General features: G+C 43.6%; 1 protein-coding gene across 2 annotated transcripts in view; it reads left to right on the forward strand.

The window, feature by feature from the left end:
- Positions 1-9,938: 9,938 nt before the first annotated feature.
- The window catches only part of PAQR8 (progestin and adipoQ receptor family member 8), a 37,880-nt gene continuing 24,336 nt past the window's right edge, over positions 9,939-23,482 (forward strand). Inside the window, exon 1 of one of the 2 annotated variants that reach the window (XM_045843671.1) lies at positions 9,939-10,155. Coding sequence is in view for 1 of the 2 variants with exons in the window: in XM_045843669.1 (XP_045699625.1) it covers positions 10,786-10,821 (36 nt within the window). In the remaining variant the exon portion in view is untranslated. Of the gene's footprint in view, positions 10,156-10,726; positions 10,822-23,482 lie in introns of those variants that run through there. The other variant, XM_045843669.1, reaches the window with a different exon arrangement.

Genomic DNA, 23,482 nt, shown 5'->3' on the forward strand with positions numbered 1-23,482 from the left:
ACCTACACCTGTATGTGAATACATCTATTCACCAATGACTACTTAATCTATAATGCAGACTAGAACTCTCCCCTGGACTCCAGCTGCAGCTGAACATCTTCCCTGGAGATCCACATGACAAAAATAGAATTGCATTTTGGACTCCAACATTTTTTCCTCCTGTTCTCACTCCCTTAGCTGCTAGATCCCCTACCCATTTACTCATTTAAGCCACCCATGTGTGGGTCATTCTTTATGTCATTCATTTACTTGTTTGCTTACTCATTCAGCTAATCTTCTTTAAAGACTCATTATATATCACACAATGTGCTATGTGCTGGAAACATGGTTGAGAACAAGACACACATGGTTTCAGCTTTTGTGGAAGGCAGTGTGGAAAGTACTTAATTATCTCAACACAGTGCGATGAGAACTGTGACGTGGGAAGTACAGGGATCCATATCTATATGCAAGCACATAGCATGGAGATCCAACCTCCTCCTCCAGTTAGTCACCAAATGTTATTCATTTTGCCTTCTAATACCTCTTAATCTGGTGTTTGCTCTTGACCCATGACTCCCTTGCTTTCTTCAAGTCCTCACCAGCTCTCACCTGCATGATTGCCTCTGCTTCTAAAGCAGTCTCCCTGCTCCGATTTCTCACGCTTCTAGCCTTACTAGTTTCAAATCCTTCTCCCATACTACTGCTAGAAAGATCTTTCAGAAACAAAACATCTCTTCATGCAATTTCCTTGTTTATAATTATTTTTATCTCCTTATAGTGACTCAACACACCTGAGTGCTATAACATGCTTCTATCAGAACAGGAGCCTATAAGAGCAGTAATTGATGATATGAAGGGGATTTGCCCATCTTCCCCACCCGTGGTGGAGAATCATAGTATAGTTCAAGTTCCTTCCTAAGACAAGCCTAGTGCTTCATATTGTGAACCCTGTTTACTTTCTCCAATCACATTCCTTGCCATGGTTCCTCTTGTGTAGTAAGATGGATTTTCTCTCTCCAACTACCCCTCCCCTGTGTAGTCTACACATCACCAAGTTAAGAATGCTCCCCAAGGCAGAGAAGCTGATGTACAATTTGCTAAAGCTTTGTTAGCAGATAGATAAGCTTTGCCACATGAAAGTTCTGAAGACCTCTCTGTTCTTTGACCCTGAGGCCTGTTCATGGATTCTCCCCCTACCCCACTTAACTTGAAGGGCCTGCCCCAGGCCAGCAGCAGAAGTGGATAAAACCAAGTGACTGGCAGCCTCCATAAGACTGAACACAAGAAGAGGTGGGATGCTGGGCAGAGCAGGGAACAAAAGAGTCTAAATGAACCAAAGAATTGGGGCAGCAGAGAAGTGATGAAGAGAGCCCAAAGAGAAGAGGTAACTCTCCTACCCCTGCTTACTCACGGTGCAGACCACGTGCGCACCGCAAATGTAGGTGCTGCTGAGAGGAACCGGTGGGGCAAGAGGAACTTCTGAATAGCTCTGCCCCTGAGGACTTTATATGAGTCAGAACACGCCACTAGAACCCAAACTAAAGGACCGCCTTTACCTTCTTTTAAATTCTTTGTGTGCTAATAGTGACTAACAGTAAAACCCTGTGGTTAGGAACTGAACCATTTCTTCCTTCCGTCTGAAGGGCTGCAGGCAGGAGTTGCACCTGCCTGCACACTAGCCATTGTCATTCCCTGTGCGTGTCATGCTGCTGTATGCCTCTGAGCTTCTGAACCTGCTGTTCCCTCAGCCTGGAATGCTTCACTCCCCTCTTCTCTGCTTTTTGTTTATTTATTTAACCCTTACCCAAGGATACATTCATTGATTTAGAGAGAGGAAGGGGGAGAGAGAGAAAAAAGAGAAACATCCATTAGTTGCCTCCCCACATATGCTCCAACCAGGGATCGAACCTGCAACCGAGGTCTGTGACCTGTCTGGGGATGAAGCCTGCAACATTCGGGTGTATGGGATGATGCTCCAACCAACTGAGCCATCGGGCTGGGGGTCTTGTCTGATTTTTAGATCTCATTCTTCATGACTCACATTGGAACTTTTGCTAACCTACCCAACACTAGAAAGCCAAGTGACTAGAGAATTAGTCTTCTGTTTTCCCGTTAACACCCAGTGTGCCTCTTTTACAGCCCCTATAGCACTCTATTGTATAATATTGTACATTATTGTGCATGTAATTGTGTGTACATATAATAAATAGTTTTGAATGGATGAAGGAATTAGTAATAGAATACTGCATATTGAATAATAGCCACATGTCCCTTTGTCCCCAGGCTAAATCTTATTTAGTGTCCTCACGGCCTCCTAATAAGGTATTTTGCTACTGACCTAAACAATTTGCTAACCCCCTTGTCAGAAATGTAGAGGGATGAGGGCTAATAGGGTTTGTCTAAAGAGAAAGGCACAGAGAGATGCAAAGCAGGCAGGCCTCATCTTGTTGCAAAGTTTACTGAAATCAATCTTAATAAAATTGGATCAGCTGCACAGTTCTCTTCCAGCCCTGATTTAATAGAGGGGACAAGAGATGTTGAATGCGCCATTAAAGAGGAGCGTGGGAGGAAGGGAAACTGCTCAGCTCCGAAGCAGCCAGTCATGCCCATTAGTGGCTCGTAGGGGAAGGGGCACATCGCCTATTACGCTCTGTGTCCTCTCCAAGAACCCCGGGTTCCTGGAATCTGAACAGGCTGGGTCTGACCTCTGTGCCGCCTGCTCCTGGTGCCGCCGAGATGGAGTGACCCTGACACAGTTTGTGGCTTCCTTGAGCAGGTTACCTCTTTTAACACATCTTTTATTTTGTAATTATATTTTAGTATTTATGTGATTCCAGTTGTCCCACTTTCCCCCCCTCTGTCCCCACTCACCCCCCCACTCCCTCGGGCAATCCCCACCCCATTGTCCATGTCCACGGGCCATGCATATATTTTAAAAAGAGAATAAAGATTCCTGTTCATTATGCACCAAGAAGCACAGGGGCTCACAAAGCACTGCACACATCACAAATGCTGTAATCTCCTGCATTTTCTTTTCGCCTGTAACAATCTACAGTTAGTCATAGTCTGTGAGAATTATACTTAGGTACAGGGCAGTGAACAACAGCCATTCCTGCTTATGAATTTCATTAAGAATATTTTTTTAAATAGTAAATGATTAAAAAATGAAATTAAGGCCTCCTGGAATATCAACATCGAGAAATAACCCTTGCAAGTGTACGACTTCATTTTTCTTTTCTTTTTTTCAGGTCATATATTTCTTTTTTCAAAATTTGGATTGCACTGCCTGCTTCTCTCTGGCGTTTAGTCTCTGTGATTTTGAGAGGCCTCATAGTATTCTATCGCATGCATGGAGCCTAGCTAATCTGGTCAGGCCTCAGCCATTGGGTCTTACCCCAGGGACTCCCTGCCTCATGAGCTTCCTGCTGGGATTCCCAGTCAGCCCTGCCAGGATTCTAGGCTCTGGTCAAAACTCCCAGGCTGGTAGCTAATTCTCGGAGCCTCTCAGGAACATCTGGGGAGAAATATCCAATAAAGTTGGGTCTCCACACCCAGAGTAGCTTCCAGAGTCTTCCCTAGGTGTCCTCAGAGCCGAAGGATCCCAGCTGTAGTAGGAAAGCGACTAGAGATTTTCGATTTAATTGGCCGGGAGAATAAAGAAGAAGAATTTCACTTTAGTTTGAACTCTTCAGGATGCCCCTTCAGGAGGCAAACTTCCTGCAACTTAGTTTGCTTCAGTTCAGTTTATTTTGATACTTAAAAAAAAATTAAGTGGTCTATTTTTGTAGCACATCTTGCTAGCAACCCAGAATTACTCCTGTTCATTCTTTTTCCTTCTCTTTCCCTTCTCCTAGATGGGAAAGCCTGCTTCTCCTCAATTGCTTTTTATTTTCATTATTTCCACGTCTAGCATATTCTCTTCTAGTCCATTTCTAGATTATTCTAGTACCCTCTGAGGCACAGGTGGCAAACACAAGGCCTGCAGGCTGATTCTGGCCCTCCACCTTGTTATATCCAGCCGGCACCTTGTTTCTCTCCAGCGGCAGCGCAGAGCTCCTTGCCCCTAGTTAAGGAGTAGTTACATTTATACAGTCCTAAAATTACATTCTGCCCTTTGAAAGTAACCATGAGGCTGATATGGCCCCCGGTGAAAATGAGTTTGACACCCCTGCTCTAAGGGTTCTGGAGTAAAAGATCATGGACTCTTGGAATAACTGAATCCCAAATATGCATTCGCATTATTAGGTGCATTTATTTAACAATATATTGTTTAAATATTTTATTTACTGATTTTTAGGGACAGGGGAAGGAAGAGAGAAAGAGAGGGAGAGAAACATTAATGTGTTGTTGCCTCTTGCGCACTGCCCCCCAGAAACCTGTGCCCTGACTGGGAATGGAACCAGAGACCCTTTGGTTCACAGACCAGTGCTCTATCCACTGAGCCACACCAGTCAGGGCCATTCAACAATATTTTTAAGCACATTATGTTCTAGGTCATATAGTATGGCAATCAACAGCATGTACACAAACTTTGCTCTCCAGGTGCTTACAGTCTAGTGGAGGAGCTGAAGAAGTAAATAGGGAATTACAAAATGATGAAATGATGTACGAGGAGGTCAGCTTAAGATGTTATGTCTCATAAGAGTACAGGTCACTCCTGACAAACTATAAGCTTATAGCCTGGCCCAACATCTGTGTCCCTGAGCTCACCTCTGAGAGAGGTATATATATGAACTAGAGAAGACTCCAATTTCTCTTTCCCAGTCCTGAGGTCTGGGCTGGGGTATAGCCCAGGTCTCATCTATTCTGAGAGGCCTTCCAGATGGCCACAGGGACAGCCAGTTCTGGCCCCCTAGCTCACCCTTATGCAGTGAAAACAGACTCAGTAAACATGGGCTGAATTAAACTGGTCAATTGTTCATTGATATTTTTTCTTTTTATAATCATTAAAACCCTGAAACCAAGCCAGAATCAAACATGAATAATGCAGTTGTTATTCATGTTGTCCATGATTGCCATTTTCATCTTTCTATCCTAGTTAAAGGAACTGAGAGCCAAGATAAGTCTCCTCCAGAAAGACATCACCTAAAAAGCCATGGACAGAACACTCTGACACCCCTGGGGATTCTGACCCAACAGAGGACGGTCTGTGCCTTTACCCATTAGCCTAATGTAGACGATAGGGGATGGACTGGAATTAGCTGTAAAGGGTCATGTCCTTCCTTTAGCAACACACCAACAGGGATTGTGGCAAATTCTAGAGGTTCAAGCCTCAGCTTTCCACTGAGGGAGAAAAGAGTTTGCCACCCCCCAATATGTCCTTTTGGGATATTGATCATTTTAAGCTGGTATTGTTAAGAAACAAAAGACTCAGAAAGAATCTTTAACCCTCCCCCTTACCTGCCTAGAGGAACAGCTAAAAAATTCTGCTGAAATAAATAAACTAAGAGTGACAGATAAGGAAGAACCTAGCGACGTGTTTGCTGGACACCCCTCTGTGTGCCATGGTGTCTGAGTGGCCAGGCAACAGCTGGTTTCCCAAATGTTTGCTAGTTCCCATCTACCCATAAACTGCCTGCTTTCCATTTGCAGCCCAGACCCCCGCCTCCCTCTCCTTAGTCCAGAAGGGCAGGTAAACCTTACTGCCTTATTTGTCCTGGGGTTCCATATTCTTAGGGACTCCCTGCATATACGTGCACAATAAATTTGGTCATTTTCTCCTGTTAGTCTGTCTCATGTTAATCTGATTACTAGACAGGCATAAGAACTTATAAGGGTAGAAGGAAAGTTATTTTTCCTCCCGCACACCATCCTGGGTCCCCCACACATGGCTCTCCTTCCCTAGTTCTAAATCTGAGAAATTTCCCTCCCAAATATTCCTTTAAAACACAGTCCAGATTGAATTGGAGTTGGGCAAACTGAAAAGGGTTTACTTCTCAAAATTTTTAACATCAGTCTCAGGAGTTCAATTCTTCTGATTTTTCTCTGTGCTTAGGGATTGACCACACTCCCCCTCAGGACATAATGACTAAGAATCAGGAGCAAAGTGAAAGGGAGCACAATTGTTACAAACTTTGAAGGGGAGGGGGAATAAAGACCATTTATTGAAGTTTTTTAGTTGCAAATTTCTGCTGAAGAATAAGGAAAGGCCTTATATTTTAATATTTACACTTTTATTTTCTGTTAAATTGCTAGGATGCAATTATATACTTTCTAAATTTAAGTCTTGTTTAGAAACAAGTGTTAACAGTTTACATATCAAATGTTTTTGAATTTAGGAATTCATATCATTTTGTTAATGATACAAAGGGTTCCTAGGTGGTCATTTCATCATTCACTCTTGCAGTTTGCCACCTGCAACTCTTCAATCAGAAACTAGTTACATCAGAGAGCGGGAGATCAGATGCCAGGTGGTGCAGCCTCACAGGTACCCAGTTTTGCTGAAGGCCCAGAAGTTTCTGGATTTTGTCTCTCTTGTCTACATGTGTTCATTGGTTTGGCCCCTGAATTGTTAATTATTATTATTAAGAAATAAAATGAGGGGGGAGGAATGAACCACTCCAGACGGAATCAAATTGGCCTTTAATAAGCCCTTACCATTTCACCTTTAAATGAGATAACATAGACATACAGCACAAGAAAACCATTATTATTTTCTAAAAAAAAAAAATTATTTATTTCTTTTTAGAGAGAGGAAGGGAGGGAAAAAGAAAGGGAGAGAAACAGCAACCTGCAGCAGTCTCTCGCACGCCCCCTACTGGGGACCTGGCTGGTAACCCAGGCGTGTGCCCTAACTGGGAATCAAACAGGTGACCCGCTGGTTCGCAGGCCCGCACTTAATCCACTGAGCCACACCAGCCAGCGCAAAACCCATCATTCTTATTTTTATTTTTATTCCGATTCAACCACAGCTCATTAGAGCTTCCTGTGGGTGAAATTACTATCATGGTTGCTTTCCCAGTTGGCCAGCTGGCAGAGGGTTCTAAATAGATAAGCTAAATATGGATGGCTATCTTCTGGTGAAATGTTAAAGAATGGAGAGATTTGGTTCAAGAGTTAGAAATATAAACCTTCAAGATTCTCCAAATTCCTCCCATGGAGCCTGCAAAGATAGTACATCTTTTCTTCAAGTAGAAAGCATTGGAACAAAGGCTCTTATGAGCAACCACTTAAGTGAAGCCATTACCTTTTCAACTGCATTCATCAAGTTCTCATTATGTGATATGCTCAGTGCTTGTGTATTATTATATTTAATCCTAGAAATAACTATATGAAGTGGGTATGGTTATTATTTCCATTTTATGGATTGGGAGCCTGAAACCCAGAAAGGTCAAGTAACTCACCAAAGCTCTAAGCGGTGTTAGAGGGGCTCAGACTCAGGATGTTCTGACTTCCAAGTCCATGATGCAAAGTCCTCTCCTTTTCTCTGCCAAGATAGTGAAGAATGGCCCTCAGTCTCTCTGTAAGATGTGTGTGTGGGGGAGGGGGGATAACTGGGGTTTTTAAATAACTGTTTCTTGTATGTGTTATCATGTATATGCTATCTTCTTTCAAGATAGACCAGTATAAATCAGTATACCAAGATGTTTCAGGAAAATGATTTAACTACCTCACACCACCATTTCTCCGTGTTACAGTCAGGCAAACAGTTCCTATCCTCTTCCTCTTTCACATAAAAAATATGAACTTTAAGTAACATGATATCATCACATGAACTTTGAGCTTCTTGAGAAAGGGATGCTATGTAAACACGCAGCAGAAGTGATAGAAAAACAGTGCCAGTGTGGTATGCATACAACATAAAATGGATCAAGTTATTTTGTTAGAGTTTGAGACAAAAATAGCTCCTTAATCTTACGTGTCTACTTTTTAAGCGTGTTGCATACTGCCCTGTGCCTGTGGCTTTCGAGGACAATCTGAAAGGGAAATTACATCTGATAGGATGTTGATTGCATTAGTAGTTTAGCATTCTTCTTTCAGAGGAAATATTGCCATATCCAAGATCTTACCTGTTTTCAGCTTTTGGAAAAACCACAAGTCAAAATTAGGTTGCCAGATGGGAGTGTTTCATGGAGGGAAGAGGGCTGTGAACTCTCATATTCTAAAGGCCATACTGACTGTCCTTTATGAAAGATCCAAGGGACTTTTATTATGATTCAAAAATAGTAAGTTCACTTTAGGATTCTTTTTTCCAGAGTCGCCAAAATATCTAGCATGAGATTCAAGCAGTTCAAAAAGGCATGAGGGATGGGAATGTACTTAACATTAGTGAGATGTACATTTGAAAAATGGCTAAGGGGAAAAATTTATATTCTGCATATTTACCACAATTAAAACTATTTGTTTAAAGTTAAGATGGTAAAATTTGTTTTATGTGTATTTTACCACATGAAAACAAAGCCTGGAGGATGCGAAACTGCCACTCTTACCACTCTAGGTGGCTTAGCACTCTAGGTGGCTCTGGACAGCTGCCCTCCCCCACAGATAAAAATGCTTAACACCCAATACACTTTCACACCAGTCCCCTAGATGAAGTTTCAGTGAAAAGGAACATTTACCATTTTCTTACTGTGACACTGAAAAAGCATTAAAAGGTTGTCGATCTTCTTTTAAAACAAGAGAACCCTCTCCACACACCAGGCAGAGTATCTCTCGGGGAGAAAAGAAGCTGCAAGAATAATCAGCATGTGTTGTGCAGACTTAATCAGCTCAGCCCACTTCAGTTGGATTGAGCCTGTGGTTGGAACCTCATATTTGCGGACCTGTAATTTTGTTTCTAGAGTGGCAGAGAGAAGAAAAGAGACTTTTCACTTCCTCTCAATCGACTCTGTTGTACAAGTATGATCTCTGGACGGAAAATAAATGATTGTTAATATTGGTGGCTCAAGATTTTATGAACATGGGTGAATTTATTGACATGTTTGTGTTGGAGAGGGCAAATCTTCAAAGGCCTGCTGGGACATTTCCACCAGTGTCCATGTGCTGGGCTCACGATTCTGTGGGAAGACCACTGAATAACCTGCTGTCATTGCTGTATGATGTTTTGTTGAGGATAGATAAAATAATGAACTTTCAAATGTTTTAAAAAGTGAAGTGCCACGCTGTACAAATGTGAGGTGTAGTTAGACACATCATTGAAGCAGGGTGGTATAGTGGGGGAAAAAAGTGCCAGGTATCAACAGACCAGAAATAGGCCCGATTGTCTCAAAAAAGTCATGAAATGAGTTAAATGAACCTCTCACAGAAGCGCTGATGCTGACTACCTACCAGGTTTTGATCAGTTTCTCATTTTCCAGATGATAAGGACGGCTTTTTTTTTTTTTTTTAACACTAAAGACAATTCAATTTGTTAACTGATGCTCTTACAGCCTGAACGTATTTTTCTCAGGGTAAAATATAGACTGTGGGTCAGGAGCAAGTCTGAGACTAGATGTGGAATTTCCTCTTCTCCCTGCTGCTTGTATGTGTAGGTCATTGCTATACAATGACCCGCTAGAGTGCTGTGGAATGAGAACAGAGTGCTATAGAAATGTGTTCCCAGCGTGTCAGTGCAAAGGTTGTGTTCGTGTGGTTCCTAAGTCATGCGAGAGCCCTTCATGAGTGTATCTCAGGGGTGCGAAGGCGCGTGTGTTTGCACGGGCCCTCCTGGATGTGTTATAACATGATTTCATGGGCAGAATGACCCTGCATGTGCAGATGCCAGTGTAGAGAGAAGGCCAGGATTTGAATCAGTCTTGAGATTAATGATAAAGTTTACTGTTTGTCCCCTCTCCTGAAAGACTTGGGAGAGGCCTCCGGGGTGGGTTCTTGGAAAGAACTAGACAGAGGTTAAATGTTTCTGTCTCAGCTCCTCCGGCCTTTAGCAGCTGAAAGGGGGTTGTTCGGGTCTGAGCCCTGGGTGGAAGGAAGAGGCGTCAGCCAACTTCCTCTGCCGCGGCAGCCAGGGACGCAGTGGGAGGAGGGGGTGCCCGGGTCTGCGCATCCCGCCCGGGGGCCGGGAAGGGGCGGAGCCGGGCGGTGCCCGCCCCCAGCCGTCCCCTTTTTCTCGGCCTCTCCCCAGTGCAGCGCGGGCCGGGGTCACAGCCGCCTGTGCGAAGCTGGGAGCTGTGAGCTGAGTGGTATTGCGGGCTGAGCCGACCGGGCTGCGCTCTCGGACACCAGCCGCCCCTGACAGTGAGTTCCATCGCGGGAAGCGCGGAGTGGGTCCAGCTGGGGATCAGGACCGCATCACTGGGGAGCCCCGAGGCGCGAGCACGCGGGGCGGGGATGTCACGATCGCGACGTAGGGAAGCCCCAGAACCTGAGCCCAGAGGGGCGTTCTGAATCGCGAGGTTGAGAAACCCGAAACCGGGGGCGGAGTGTCAGTGCACCTAAGCTGGCGACTCCTTGAGCCCCAACCCCGAGGGCGAGGGGGCGGGTCAGGATCGCGAACGTGGGAGGTCTCGGAACCCGAACCTGGAGCGCTGAGGGGTCAGGATCGCGAGCTGGGGTGTTGCGGGTACAGAGACTGGGGGGGGGCGGCGGCGCGGAACCCTGAGTGCCCTGTCGGTATTCTCCGGGCGCCCTCAGCTGGGCGGAGAGCAGAACCCGGGAGGGGAGTGCAGAGGAAAGGAAACCCGAGGCAGGCGGGGCGGAAGGGGGAGCCGGAGGGAGGGGAGCCCCAGAAAGGATAGGTAGGGCGAGGCTTGTGGCTTCTCAGGGGAAAGATGGAAGGGGCTTCTCTGAGGGTGGGCGCGGGAAGCGGAGTTGTGCGCAGAGCCTGGGTGCAGCGGGTTACGTTATGGAGAATAAGGGGTTGGAGGGATGGAATGCTGCGGCGGGGGATCCGGAGACGGCTGGGTGAGTGGTGGGGCCAGGACGCGGGGAGTGTCTCTGCCAAGGGACCGCATCCCCTCTGTGGAATGGGGTTATGGGCACCTCAAGAGGGCAGTCACTCAAGAGAGCAAGACTGGGCAATTCAAAGGAGGCAGGTGGAAACTCCGCGCCCAGCAAACTCGGGGAGTGGTAGCAATTTGGGCAAGGGAGACTGGGACGGGGGACCCGAAGGCAGCTGTGGTCCCTGGGCCACCCAGCTACCGACCAACAAGGGTGAGGCCCCAGATGAGCTCTTTGATGCAGCCTGTATATTTTGAGCTGGGTTAGAAGTGATTTTGGTCACAGACCAGCTGAGAAGAATCTACGTTTAAAAGAATAGTTTACACAGTGAGATTTCAGATGTACAGTTAAGATCTACCTGTGTGTGCCTTAGGCATACATAACTCACAATAAGGGAGTGTGTAATTTTTAGTTCCGTATGTGCTACTTGCTCCCCACTTTGTACTCTGTGAGAGGCTATTTCCGAATAAAATCTGGAGGAAAGTCAGCAATGTGCACCAACACACACACAAACACACCGCCCACAAATGCACTGGATTCCTCAGCCAAATAAACATCGGGAATATTGTAGAGTTTTGGGATTGTTTGTGTTGAGATCTCCCTTACTAAAGTTAATAGGAAGGTATCTACTTGGAAGGTGGACTGCCTTTGCCCTCATAAAATGTCCACATTCTGTACCGACCCCTGAAGTGTCCAGGTCGCCTGGCAGGGAGTGGGACTGCTTAGGACCTCACTGGATGGCTATCCAAGTGTGTGTATAAAGATAAACAAATGACCAGTGTAGCATCTGTTTGCTTGTTTGTTTGTTTGTTTTCTGTTGTTTGTCTTTGGTTCCAGCTTCCTTTACGTGTGATAATTAGTTTGTTTAACACTATAGCTAATTCAGGAAGACCCAGGGCCCAGGATTCTATTACGTGGATTTCTCTATTGGAAGGTTACCAGGCTTTGTGGGGGCCAGGGAGAGAGAGCTGTCTCCCTCTCCTTCTGTCCTGGATGTAGATCTGTCTTCTGACAGCACTGAGATCTGAGCTTCCTGGGAGGATCAAGGACTATGTAGCTAACTAGCATTCCTTTGGCCCCTTTTGTTTGTTTGTTTGTTTTCCTTCTTCATGAAAAGGAAGTCTCTTCAATAATTATGAAAGTTAATGAGGAGTGATTTATGCTTTTTACAAGTATTACAGGACAAGCTTTTTTTTTTTTTTTCATTAAGGGGGTGGTCAGAACCTTGTACAAAAATCTGCATGATCATTATTGCAGCAGAATATTTATTCACTTGCAAATAAAGCTAGCTGATTCTTCCAATTCTTTATCCAAATGTTAAAAGAAATATGCCAGTATTTATACATTCAAGTGAGTATTTCTCCCCTTCAAAAGCCTCATCTTGGCAAGCTGTACACTAATTCTGGTGATGCTGTCATTGCTGAGAATAATTTTGAAGCTCGTGCTTTGGCACTGCCTTCAGAGTTTGCAACGCATTTAACTGAATTGCCTCCTGATGGCCAACCTTCCTCAGTTGGGAAAGAGCCAAATACCATGTGAGGCCAACGGTGGCCTCTGAGGTGGGGAGTGAAGGTTGTATAGGAAGTATGGCCATTAAAGTGATGAGAGTCCTCTGGAAGGTCTGGCAGTTCCAAGATGGACATCCTGTAGAGGCACGTGTGTGTGTTTAGGATCGAAGGCAATCTGAGTGCACCTTCCTTTGGGTGTTTATGATCTGGTATATGTGTTAAAATACTGGGCCTATCACCTTACTGTTGTGCTTTATGGCATATTGAACTGGAGAAAATAAGCCTTTTTTTTCCCTTGCAGGTACTCTTGACCAGGTTCTTTTCATCACTGTGCATTTTTACAGAAAACAAAACAAACAAAAGATTTGTTTTCTCATACACACACGGTATCCAGAAAAATCACTTAACATATGTGTATAATTAATGCCTTGTACTTGAGATTTCATGTAAAAGGAGCAATATAGAAGCAAAGTGAAGAGAATAGTTTCTGCAAATCCATTTTGGTTTTGGGATTCCATGGCACCCAGTGTGAAAAATTGAGTTAACATCTCCCTGTTCTTCCATCATTTTCCTCAATTCTCTTTTTTTTTTTTTCTGGATATAATCAAAAGCTTTATATAGCTATCATTCACTCGAACCTGGATCTGGCTGTGATCTTAGGCAAGTTATTACACCTCTTCTGGCCTCAGTTTTCTTACCTGAAAAAGAAGATACTAATGAGTATGTGCCTCATGTGACTGGAATGAAGATGTGTGCATGTAGAATGCTGAGTTCAGGGCCTGGCACATAGTGCTCCATAGAGTCTAGCTAGTTTTGTTATTAATATTGTTTATTGGTAGTTATTTTAAAATTCCTTGGAAGCCATGTACAGATTTATCATTTCCTAGGTAACAATATTCCCCTCAGCTGGGCTTTGCAAATGGTTATGTGAATGAGAACATTTTGTTTTTACTCTCCTGGCCTCTTAGGAGTTTTTAAAGAGCAACTTTGAAGGCAACTGTAACTAGCTACTTTATTTTTAATTCAGATGTTTTTAAAAGCAAACATTCCTTTTAGGATTGTATATTAGGTGTAATAGTTTAGTGACAATCTGAAGGAAAAAAGTAAAAGATTCTCCCATAATATTTTTCCTTGACCCAATAAAATATGACTCTAGTGCAATAGCTACAGTTCTCTTGGCATGTGTTGAAAGGGATGACTCCGGTGAACATTTGTTTCAGTTGAACTTGAGTTTTGCTCTGCTATGTTTTTTCAGTGACAGGGAAGAAGAACCTGGCACTAAGTTCTCTGCACTTCCATAAATATTGCCATTAATTTTTTCAGTATATGAATTTTATTAAAATTTATGTGTAAATTAGGAAGATACAAACTGAGGGGATATAATTTTAATTTTGTTTTCCTCAAATAGTTAAGGGCTCTTATGAAGCAGGTGTTCCATGCAATGTTCGACATTCAGCGAGAGTTCTCTGTTGTAGGCAAGCCTGCGCAGGAGACAGAGAGGTACAAGCAGCAGACTTCGTCCTCCAGAAAATCACATAATGCTATGCTCTCACAAAGCTATGCATTAGCAATTTTTTTTTCTCCCAGTGGCTCATGGGGCCAAAGATGAAATGAGATTTCACTCAGGTTCTTTTCTCTCAATTTCTTGGAGAAAGCTAAATGTATATAATAGATCTCTTAGTAGTATTCATAATTTCCAGGTGGATTAACTTTCAGGATTAAATCCTGCCATGCACTCAAATGCTGTGAAAGGAGATAATGGCTATAAAAGTACTTGGTGAATTGTAACATATCTCACTGTAGCACAGGGTGATGTTGTCGTACTTACAAAGTGCCAGGAAACAATACAGCGTGGTGGGTTAGACTACGTGGTTCCTTGGTGCGCAGGAGAAGCAGTGTCGCTGTGCACCACCAGAGGACATTTGGCAACATCTGGAGACATTTTGGGTTATCACAGCTGGACCGGAGAAGGATCTTACTGGCATCTGATAGGTAGAGGCTAGAGATGCTATTAAGCATCTTCTAATGCACAGGGCAACCCCTCACAACAAAGAATTATCCAGTCCCAGATGTAAACAGTGCTAGAAACGCTGAACCAGAGCAGGGGATCTGGAGTGGAGAATGAACTTGCGTTAGCATTCTAGCACCCCAGTTATTAAATGCACATCCCTGGGTGAGTACCTTAAACCTGAGAATCCATAAAGTGTGTGCCTGAACAGATAATGTGGAATTAAATGAGATACTTAGCAAACAGAAGGCACCCAGTGAATGGTAACTCTTAGTAAACCCAGGACAATATGCCTCAAACAGACAATTTTTTGTTTTTGTAACCAATTGTATACAGAACTAATGTAGGTTTCTTAACCCCATCTGTGTGTCCAAGGAAAGGGCAGGGACATAGGCTGATGGCCTCCAGCATTCCGGTGCCTTCTGCATTCTGGCCCAGGTTCTGCGCTGGTTCTGCCAGACAGCTAAGTACAGGCTTCAAGTCACCCCAACCAGGTGACCAGGACAGTCCCCCAGCTCTCGCTTCTGTAGAGCACAGACAGAGGAGCTTTCTCTTTCATCTGGGCTCTAGCTGGAAGGAGATAGCCAGGCCATGAAGCCCCTTTCGTCTGAACTTATCTCCAAGCTCTTCTGAAATCGCCGTCTATACAGGGTCAGAGCAGCCAAGGAGGTCTGGTGTTTCCCTTTACTTTTCCTTAGCTCCTTCTACTCAAACAAAAAGTTCTCATAGGGATCCTTTCACTTTTAGCACAGTCCTCCAAATCCGTTCCAGATTTTGCTCTTCATGGGGTTACCCAGCCATCTGGGAAGAGAAGGGAGGCCTCCCATAAAGCCCAAGCTCCACTTTGATCTTCATTCCTTTCCCTGTTTTCCTGGAGCACACTGAAAGCACATGAGTAAGAAGTGCACTCACAGTTATCAGTAGAGCTTCAGCAGGGTGGGGGTGGGGAGACCTCCGAGTGCAGAGAGTGTTTAGCAGACAGGGATATAAATAATTTACCCGCTGTTGTTTTAACTAGATAGCAATCATTAGTTCTGTGGTGCTCAGTTCTGGCTGTCTAAGAATGCTGATGCCCAGGCCCCACCCCATACCATTGATTCACAATCTCTGTGGGTAGGGCCTGGGCACCAGATTTTTAAAATGCTTCCCATATGATTCTGATGCCCATGGAGTCAAGGGTCATGACTATGCCTTGTGAGATGCAGGATCTACATTAAAAACACAACAAAAAAAGAAAGAAAACCAAATGAAAATATCAAAGTCACAGTATTATTTCATTAAGCTTTTGTTTTTCAGTGATGAGTATGCCTGTTTGAATGTAAAAAAAATGTTTCTCCTAATGGGTTACAGTCAAAAAAAGTTTGAAAAACATTGTTTTAGAGCCTTAGTAGTATTTAATTCATGTTGACAAATTTACCTCTTGCAATATTTTTGTGCAAGCATCTGCAACATGACTTTTGCACCTGTGCTATAAGGCACAGAGAGCAGATATCATCATATTGATTTTTTTCACAGAAGAAAGAAACTTGGAATTGGAGAGGGTGAGCAATTTGTCAAAGTCACAATGGGAAAATGGTAAAAACAGGGACTCAAACCCAGGGCTTCTGACTACTGCCACAGGGCCCTGCCGACCACATCTTTCTCTCTCTTCTGACATAGCAGACCCTGTGTAACAAAGGAACTGTGGGAGCCTGGCTGCAGCATTGTGAAAATAATTACTGATGGACCACTTATTGTGTCAGGAAATAGATTTCATTCTCAGAATAACTCAAGGAGATGGGTGTTATTAGTCCCCTTTCACAGAGGAGGAAACTGAGGTGCAGAGAGGTTGTGACTTGCTGGATGAGCAGAGTTCTGACAGCAAGGTCACACTCTTTATTTGTGCTTTCTGTTGCCCCTGTACTAGTTTGTTGGCATTTCTCTAGATTCTAGACTCCTGTCCCTAGGGACAGTTTAAATATTAGGGAAATAGCCCTATGTCTCAGTCAGCTCAGGCTGGCATAAGAAAATACCACAGACTGCATGCCTTGAACAGCAGACACTTATTTCTCACAGTTCTGGAGGTTGAGAAGTGGAAGATCAAGGTACTAGTAGGTTTGGGTCCTGTGAGGGCCTCTTCTTGGTTTGCAGATGGCCACCTTCTTGCTGTGTCCTCATTTAGCAGAGAGAGAGAGAGAGAGAGAGAGAATCAAAGAGACACACAGCAAGTGCTGAGTGAATGCCCTAGAGAGCAGGATAGCTCTCTGTCCTGTTTTCTGCACTAAACCCATCCTGGGACCTATGCCCTACTGAAACCTAACTACTTCCCAAAGTCCCGAGATTCAAAGAAGGAACCATTGCATTGGGGATTAGGGCTTCAATATAAGCATTGGGAAGAGCGGGGTGTGCAAACTTTCCATTCATAACACTCTAGTACCTGAAGCTTCCACTCACCTTTCCTCCTGTGTGTGGCTAGAAATCTGCAGCCCCCCACCCCCTACCACCCAGTGATTAAAGAAACTTGCTTAGGCTGTTTGTGACACTTAATAGCACAAATCACAGAAATTCATGGTGTGATTTGGGTAGTTCTGGTTGAGGAGGAACCTGAACACTAACCCTTGTGGAGTGAGATCTTGATGGGCTTCTCAGTGCTCTGGAACCAAAGGATATCTTTTTTGTTCATTTGTTCATTCATTTATTCATCCATCCATTGATCCATCCATCCATCCAATATTAAGGGCCAGGGTCTATGCTCTGTACTGGGGATGGAATGATGGGCAAAAATGCAGTCCCTATACTTACAGAGGTAATAGTTTGGAGGTAAGTTTTAGAGGTGACCCTCCACTTGAAAGATAGGTGGGGAAAGTATTTATCATGGCCTTTAAATACTTGTACACAGGTCCAAAGCAAAGCTCAGGCCACATGTCAATAGAAGGATGCTGGAGAATTAGACTTCACATTGTCACACATATTTGGAAGCCACAAGTCCCCGAAGGTGGGGAACTGCTCTCTGCTGTAATAAGCCAGCCGGGTTGGATGGTCAGGTTGAATTCAGCCTGGAGCTTCAGGAAGACTTTTCTTCTTTGCTTGTCCAGAAGGGTACAAACTTCCAAGCTGTCTATTTTCTTATGTGAGAGGACTTCAATACTTTATCAGTGCTATTTGTCAAATGAGTGAGTTAATAATAATTTTGATGAATGTTAATATATAATAGAGGTAATGGGAAACTTGAAGATTTCACGATGAGTACAACCAGAGAAGACCCAAGGCTGGCTCTCCCCCTTTTCCAAGCTGAGCTGGTTCCTGGCTGTAACTGGTCCCCAGTTGCAGGGCTGTAAGGATTTGAAGGAGATCAGAGGTGGGGTTATTGATTTAAGAGGTTTTGTTGGTCTTGAGACACAGCTAGCATTAAGGGTAGTGACATTTATCCTTCTAGGGTGATATAGTCCAAGATTAAGACGAGCAAAAATGAAAAAATAGAGAATTTGCTGCTTTTCACCAGTAGCTTGCAACTATGTATTTGCCCTATCCTTAGCACCTGGAGGCTCAGAGGATGACCTCGTTCAACATAAGTGTGTAATCAGGAAACCGGGTGACGGCTCCTGAGTCGGCTCCTGAGCTTTGGCTCTGGGTGATGGAGCCAAACCAGCTGAAGATGGGAGTGAAAAGCACTTACTCTGCTGAATATTGCCTGTAGATTATACTTATGTGAGAAATGAAACTCTTTGCTGGTAAAACTATCTTCACCTTTTCATTTTAGGCTCATTCTAAAGAGAATTGGTAAAGTTGTATAAAATACAGAAGAAAAGGGAAGATGATGTAAAATCAGCCTTGGAATGTAATGGCTCTTAAATTAGAAAATGTATATTCTCCACAGTATATTTAACTTTGTTCGCAGAATTCATTCCAGGAGTCCCATCTTAGCTTTTCTATTTCTGCACTTAAACAAGATAAAGGCATTACCATTCTCTCCGGTTGCCAGGAATCCTGAGCACTTTAGAAAGTGGAATTAGTCAGTTTCATGACTGGCTAATGCTGAGGTGGGAATTGGCTGCAGTGCTCAAATGTCACCCAGACGACAGGGTCAGGTAAGGCTCCCCCAACAAAAAACAAGTAATTTTTATGACATTGAAACTGGACAGCATTTCAGGAAGTTGGAAATGATGCATCAAATCTGATTTGCAGAGGTTCGGGTTAGTTCACAACGTGCTGTAGGTATTTCCTGGATTGCATGGCCTTTTCTCTCGGTCTTTCTTTAAAATATCCTGAATAACGGCTTACGGTTGTCACTTACGTCCCTGGAAGTAATGCCACATTTTCCTTGCTGCTGTCAATTCACAGGGTCCCTGATAATTTTTTGTCTCATCTGGGATGTTAATTGTTTTAGATGGTCACAGGTGGAAAGGCACTCTGACAGAGGAATGCTTGGGAGGAAAAGCTAGAAAAAAGAAATAGGTGTTCTTGGGGGTGTAAATGGAATCATGCCAGAGCAGCAGAGGTGGGGTGCAAACGGGAAATCTGTCCGTTCATCTATAGCAATTTTTTTGTCTAGTTAGTAAGTGCCCTACACTGTGCTAGACACTTTGAGGGACACAAGAGCAGCTCAAAGCATAGTTTCTGTGCCTAAGGAGCTGTTAATACATTTGGAGCATCAGATTTTTCTCACAGAAAAAAAGAAAGAAAAATTTAGACTGTTAAGTGCTGGACCTTAGAGCACAGGTGGTGGGTAGGTGTATGAAAAAAGCAAAGTCAACATGAGCTCCTGCAGTTGGAGTATACGTCAGAAGAGTCAGCCTGCATGAGATCTTGAAAGAGGGGTAGCATTTAGATGAAGAGGTGGGCACTTCTCACAGAGAGACGACTTAAGCAACAGCAAAGGGGCAAAAGTCAGAAGGCACGTGTGTATGTGAGGCCCCAAGGAAACTGCTTCATTCTGCTTCATTTTTCTCTGTATCATAATGCACCACTTCACATATTCCGTGTTTATTTGTTTAGACTCTGTCTTCTGCACTGGGTCATAGTGCTCAGCTACATAAGGAATACATATGGCAGAATTTCAGATTTAGATTTCTTTTTGTAGTTGACTGTTTGGAGAAAAGGAAATGAAATCATTCATTAAAAATGTTTTTCAAGCGCCTGCTATGTGCTTGTCACAGGTCTAGGTGTTGGAGATATGGAAATGACCAAGATCCCTGCTTTTATGAAATATATATTCTTTTGGGAGGAGACATACAGAAAACAAATGAATCAGGAAATGTATTATTTTAGGCAATAAAAAATGTTATGAACAGGACAAGGGCAGAGAGAGTGCCAGTTTTAGATAAGGATAAGTAAGGATAAGATAAAGATTTTAGATGAGCCCTAAACTTCTCTAAAGTCTTTGCTAGTGGATTTCTGGCTTTATTATTTATACCCATCTCATCCATTGATCCTCTGGACGTGGTCTGTCCAGAAAAAGTCCAGCCACTGTTAATATAATGAAAATGGTTTGCATGACATCAATGTAACCTGGCAGCCAAGGAGAACGGACTGAAATGCACATGTGTGAACAATGACGACTTCACTGTACTCGTCAGTGGGGGCGGTAGACACCATTGAGTGAGCATGTGTACTGTGTGGCCATCACATTCAAAATGACTGAGTGAGTACAGTAACGAATCTGTATCAAATTTTGCGTTAAACTTGAACATTCCTCTACAAAAACTATTCAGATGATTTAAAAGGCTAAAATTCTGGGCAACTAGTGATTGGCAGCTTCATCATGACCATGCGCCCACTCATGCATCACAACTCATAAAAATTTTTTTGGCAAAACATCATTATCACCAAGGTGACTCAGCCCTCCTACAGCCCAGATTTGGCACCCTGCAACTTCTGGCTTTTCCCATAACTAAAATCACCTTTAAAAGGGAAGAGGTTTCAGACCAGGGATGAGATTCGGGAACATATAATGGGGCTGCTGAAGGCGATTCCAACAAATGATTTTACAGAATGTTTTGAACAGTGGAAAAGATGCTGGGAGAACTGTGTGAGGTCCCAACGTGCCTACTTTGAAGGGGACTGAGGTGTCATTGTCCTGTGTACAGTATTTCTTGTATCTTGTATCTTCTTCAATAAATGTCTCCATTTTTCATAGTGCATGGCTGGATACTTTCTGGACAGACCTCTTATATACAGTGGACATTCAGTAAGTGGCTTTGCTAAAATTGAATTTGGCCATATTTTTCTCATGACTTTTTATTATTTATAATTTTTAAATTTAAATGTCACAAGACATTGATGGAAGAAGAGGGAACCACAAAGGAGAGTAGGCACTGATGACAATAACATAGTTATCTATACATCAGCTCTGTGAAGAAGATTGAATACATCTGCATTAAAGTATTATTGCATAAAAAAAGAAATGTTAAACTGCTTATAATTATGTGTGTGTGATATGTCTCATGACCTGGAGAGCCACTGTGTCTAAATATATTAACCAAATTCCAAAGGAGGTAGTTACAGTACAACCATGTATACTTGAAGGCATACAGAGACATAAAATTGCCACAGTATATTGAGCAATTGCCATGTGCCAGGCATTGTGCAATGCACCCTGTTTACAATCACTCTACTCCCTGAAACAACCTTAGGAGGGAGATAGTCCGGTTTACCCAGGAGAAAACTAAGATGAAGTGACTAGCCCAAAGCCACTGCAGTCAGTATCAGAGCTGCGACTGGAGATCCCACATCTTTGAGAGGGCCTGGGGCAGATGAGTTCGGATTTAATTAAGCGTTCTCCTAGAGTGCTTATCTAGCCTGGAGTTGGTCCAGGGTGGCATTTCCTGTCCCTCCATCTCATTATCTTGTCTAAGCAATTCCATAAGCTGAGAGTGTCAGGGGCTGACTCTGGATTTACGTAGGTGGCTCCCTCAACCTATTGGAGGCACGCAATCTGGTGGTAGGGCTCAGGGACTGAGGTGGGGCGGGTGGAGTGGAAGGGGAAAGAGGTGTGTTGAGCTATTTTTCATTATCTCATATGCCTACAAAACTGCATACATGAGGGTCAAATAGCTGCACAGTTCATTAAAACTGGGAAGTGCTTTGCTTTCAGCTGGGATGATAAAAGCTCAATTTCAAGCCACCCACCACCTCATCTAAACTCTGATGTGTGTATCTGATTAAAAGATATGGAATAATGAATATTTAATGGGTGTGGTTCATTTAGAAAACTTTCAAAGCATAGAGAACTACTAATAATAATTTAAAGCAGGGTTGATTGTGAAAATATTGGACAATAATGGATGGCCTAGCAAGTTCTCAGTGCAACCCCCTGCCTACCCCCGAAAGCTGCTGGCCCCAGAACCACAGTGGCCTCCAGAGAGACAGGCTGCTGTCACACTACTTTTCTGACCTGGGCACAGTGCCTTTAGGAACCTCTCTGATTTATAACAGATTGCATGTATTGAGCACATGCTGGCAGTTTTACTTGTATTATTGTCTCTCTTTTTTAAATTTTCTGTCAATACTTCCAAACAGACAGAGGTAGACAGAATGGCATTATAACCCCCCACGTTCCCATCTCCCAACCTCAACAATTACCAATTCAGAGCCAACTTCTTTATATATACCATAGCTCCAGGTGGCTTTGACATAAACTGCAGACATTGTACCATGATTTGTGAGCATTTCAGTATGTACTTCTAAAAGATAAGGACTATTTTAAACTTCAGAACAATCCTATCAGTCAGGTACCATGATATCCTTACTTTATAGATGACAATAATGAGACACAAGGATGTTGAAATACTTGCCTAAGTGTAAGTTGGGTGACTTGCCCAAGGTCACCCAACTTCTAAGTGGCAGAGTCAGGATTCAAACCTAAGCTTGCTATTTCCAGAACCCACCTGTGAACCCCCATGCTAGACGGTTGTGACCAACCCTCTGCTGTAGCTGATCCTACAGGACAGAAGTAGATCCTGGAGTTAGAAGTGCACAGTGCCAGAAACATGACTGTTGACTTCTGTGAATTCAACTGACCACTGCAGAAATTGAGTCTGTGTAGGTACACAGGGCCAGGGTGGGTGGGGAAGGCTTGGACTTGTCATCTCTGAGAATGAAAGGAATGGCCTGAAATATTGGCAGATCCTATTGGAGCAGCAAAACTGATCAAGTGGCACGAATGTGAGAGTGTTTGAAATGTCGGAGAAACCCACAGTGGAAAGGGCTTGACAGAAAAAATGACAGTTTTTGGGTCGTGGCTGCCAAGAGAAGTGAAAGGCTTCTTTTAAAATGAATTTTCCTTTGGTACTCTCTCTTGGCAGAAGGAATCAAAGTCTTCCCGCTGAGTCTTTTCAGTTTGTTTCTAGCACAGCTAATTGTGTTTATTTGTCTCCGGGATCACGTGTCTGCCTCCTCTCCCTTGCCTTCTCTAAGGTCTCTTGCCTGCTGTGCACTGCTGTGACTGCCCAAGATGTTCTCCTCACCTGGGAGCCAGTTGGCTGACAACACAGAGTAGATGTTGAGAGGCCAGCTCTGTCTCTCCAAGAGATTGGACCCAGCCTCTGGGGTCCAAGTCCACCCCAGGGGAGAAGGAGAAAGGTTATACAAGCTGGCTATGAAAGGAACCATGTCGCTTGCCTTGTATGTACCTACTTGGTCCATCAGTGTTAAGGACAAAGCAGAAAGCAAGCGAATACTATCAATTGACCCAGAGAGGTTTGCTAGCCAAGTTCAAGAAATCGAGTCTCCATTTTTCCTATTAATACAAGATTCACACTGACTTACCTGCTTGTCTTTGGGATCACGGACATTTTCTTGATTCCGAAACCTTTGTCTCTTTTCCTTCCCCCTCCCCCAGGCAGTCCCATTACAGAAGCCACATACCTGCTGGAGAACTACCCAGCTCCCTGTTAACCCTGTTGCCCATGGGAACACTAAAAGGTGGGGCTTGCTGAGGTACTTGTCAGGAAGAGCTTAAAATTCCACCTTTGACTCTCTCTGGGACATGCCAGCGAGGACCTCAGCTCTTGTCCTTTTTCAGAGATTGTATATTTTTAAAAAACATTTATTGTGAATATTTCAAAATAGTTTTCTGTGATTAATGTGACTTCTACTTTTTTTAAAAGTCAAGGGGGAAAAACAGATTGCA

This window comes from Phyllostomus hastatus, unplaced genomic scaffold (genome assembly GCF_019186645.2).
Source record: "Phyllostomus hastatus isolate PE091 unplaced genomic scaffold, TTU_PhHast_1.1 phas_contig_40, whole genome shotgun sequence".
In the NCBI taxonomy this organism is placed as follows: Eukaryota; Metazoa; Chordata; class Mammalia; order Chiroptera; family Phyllostomidae; genus Phyllostomus; species Phyllostomus hastatus.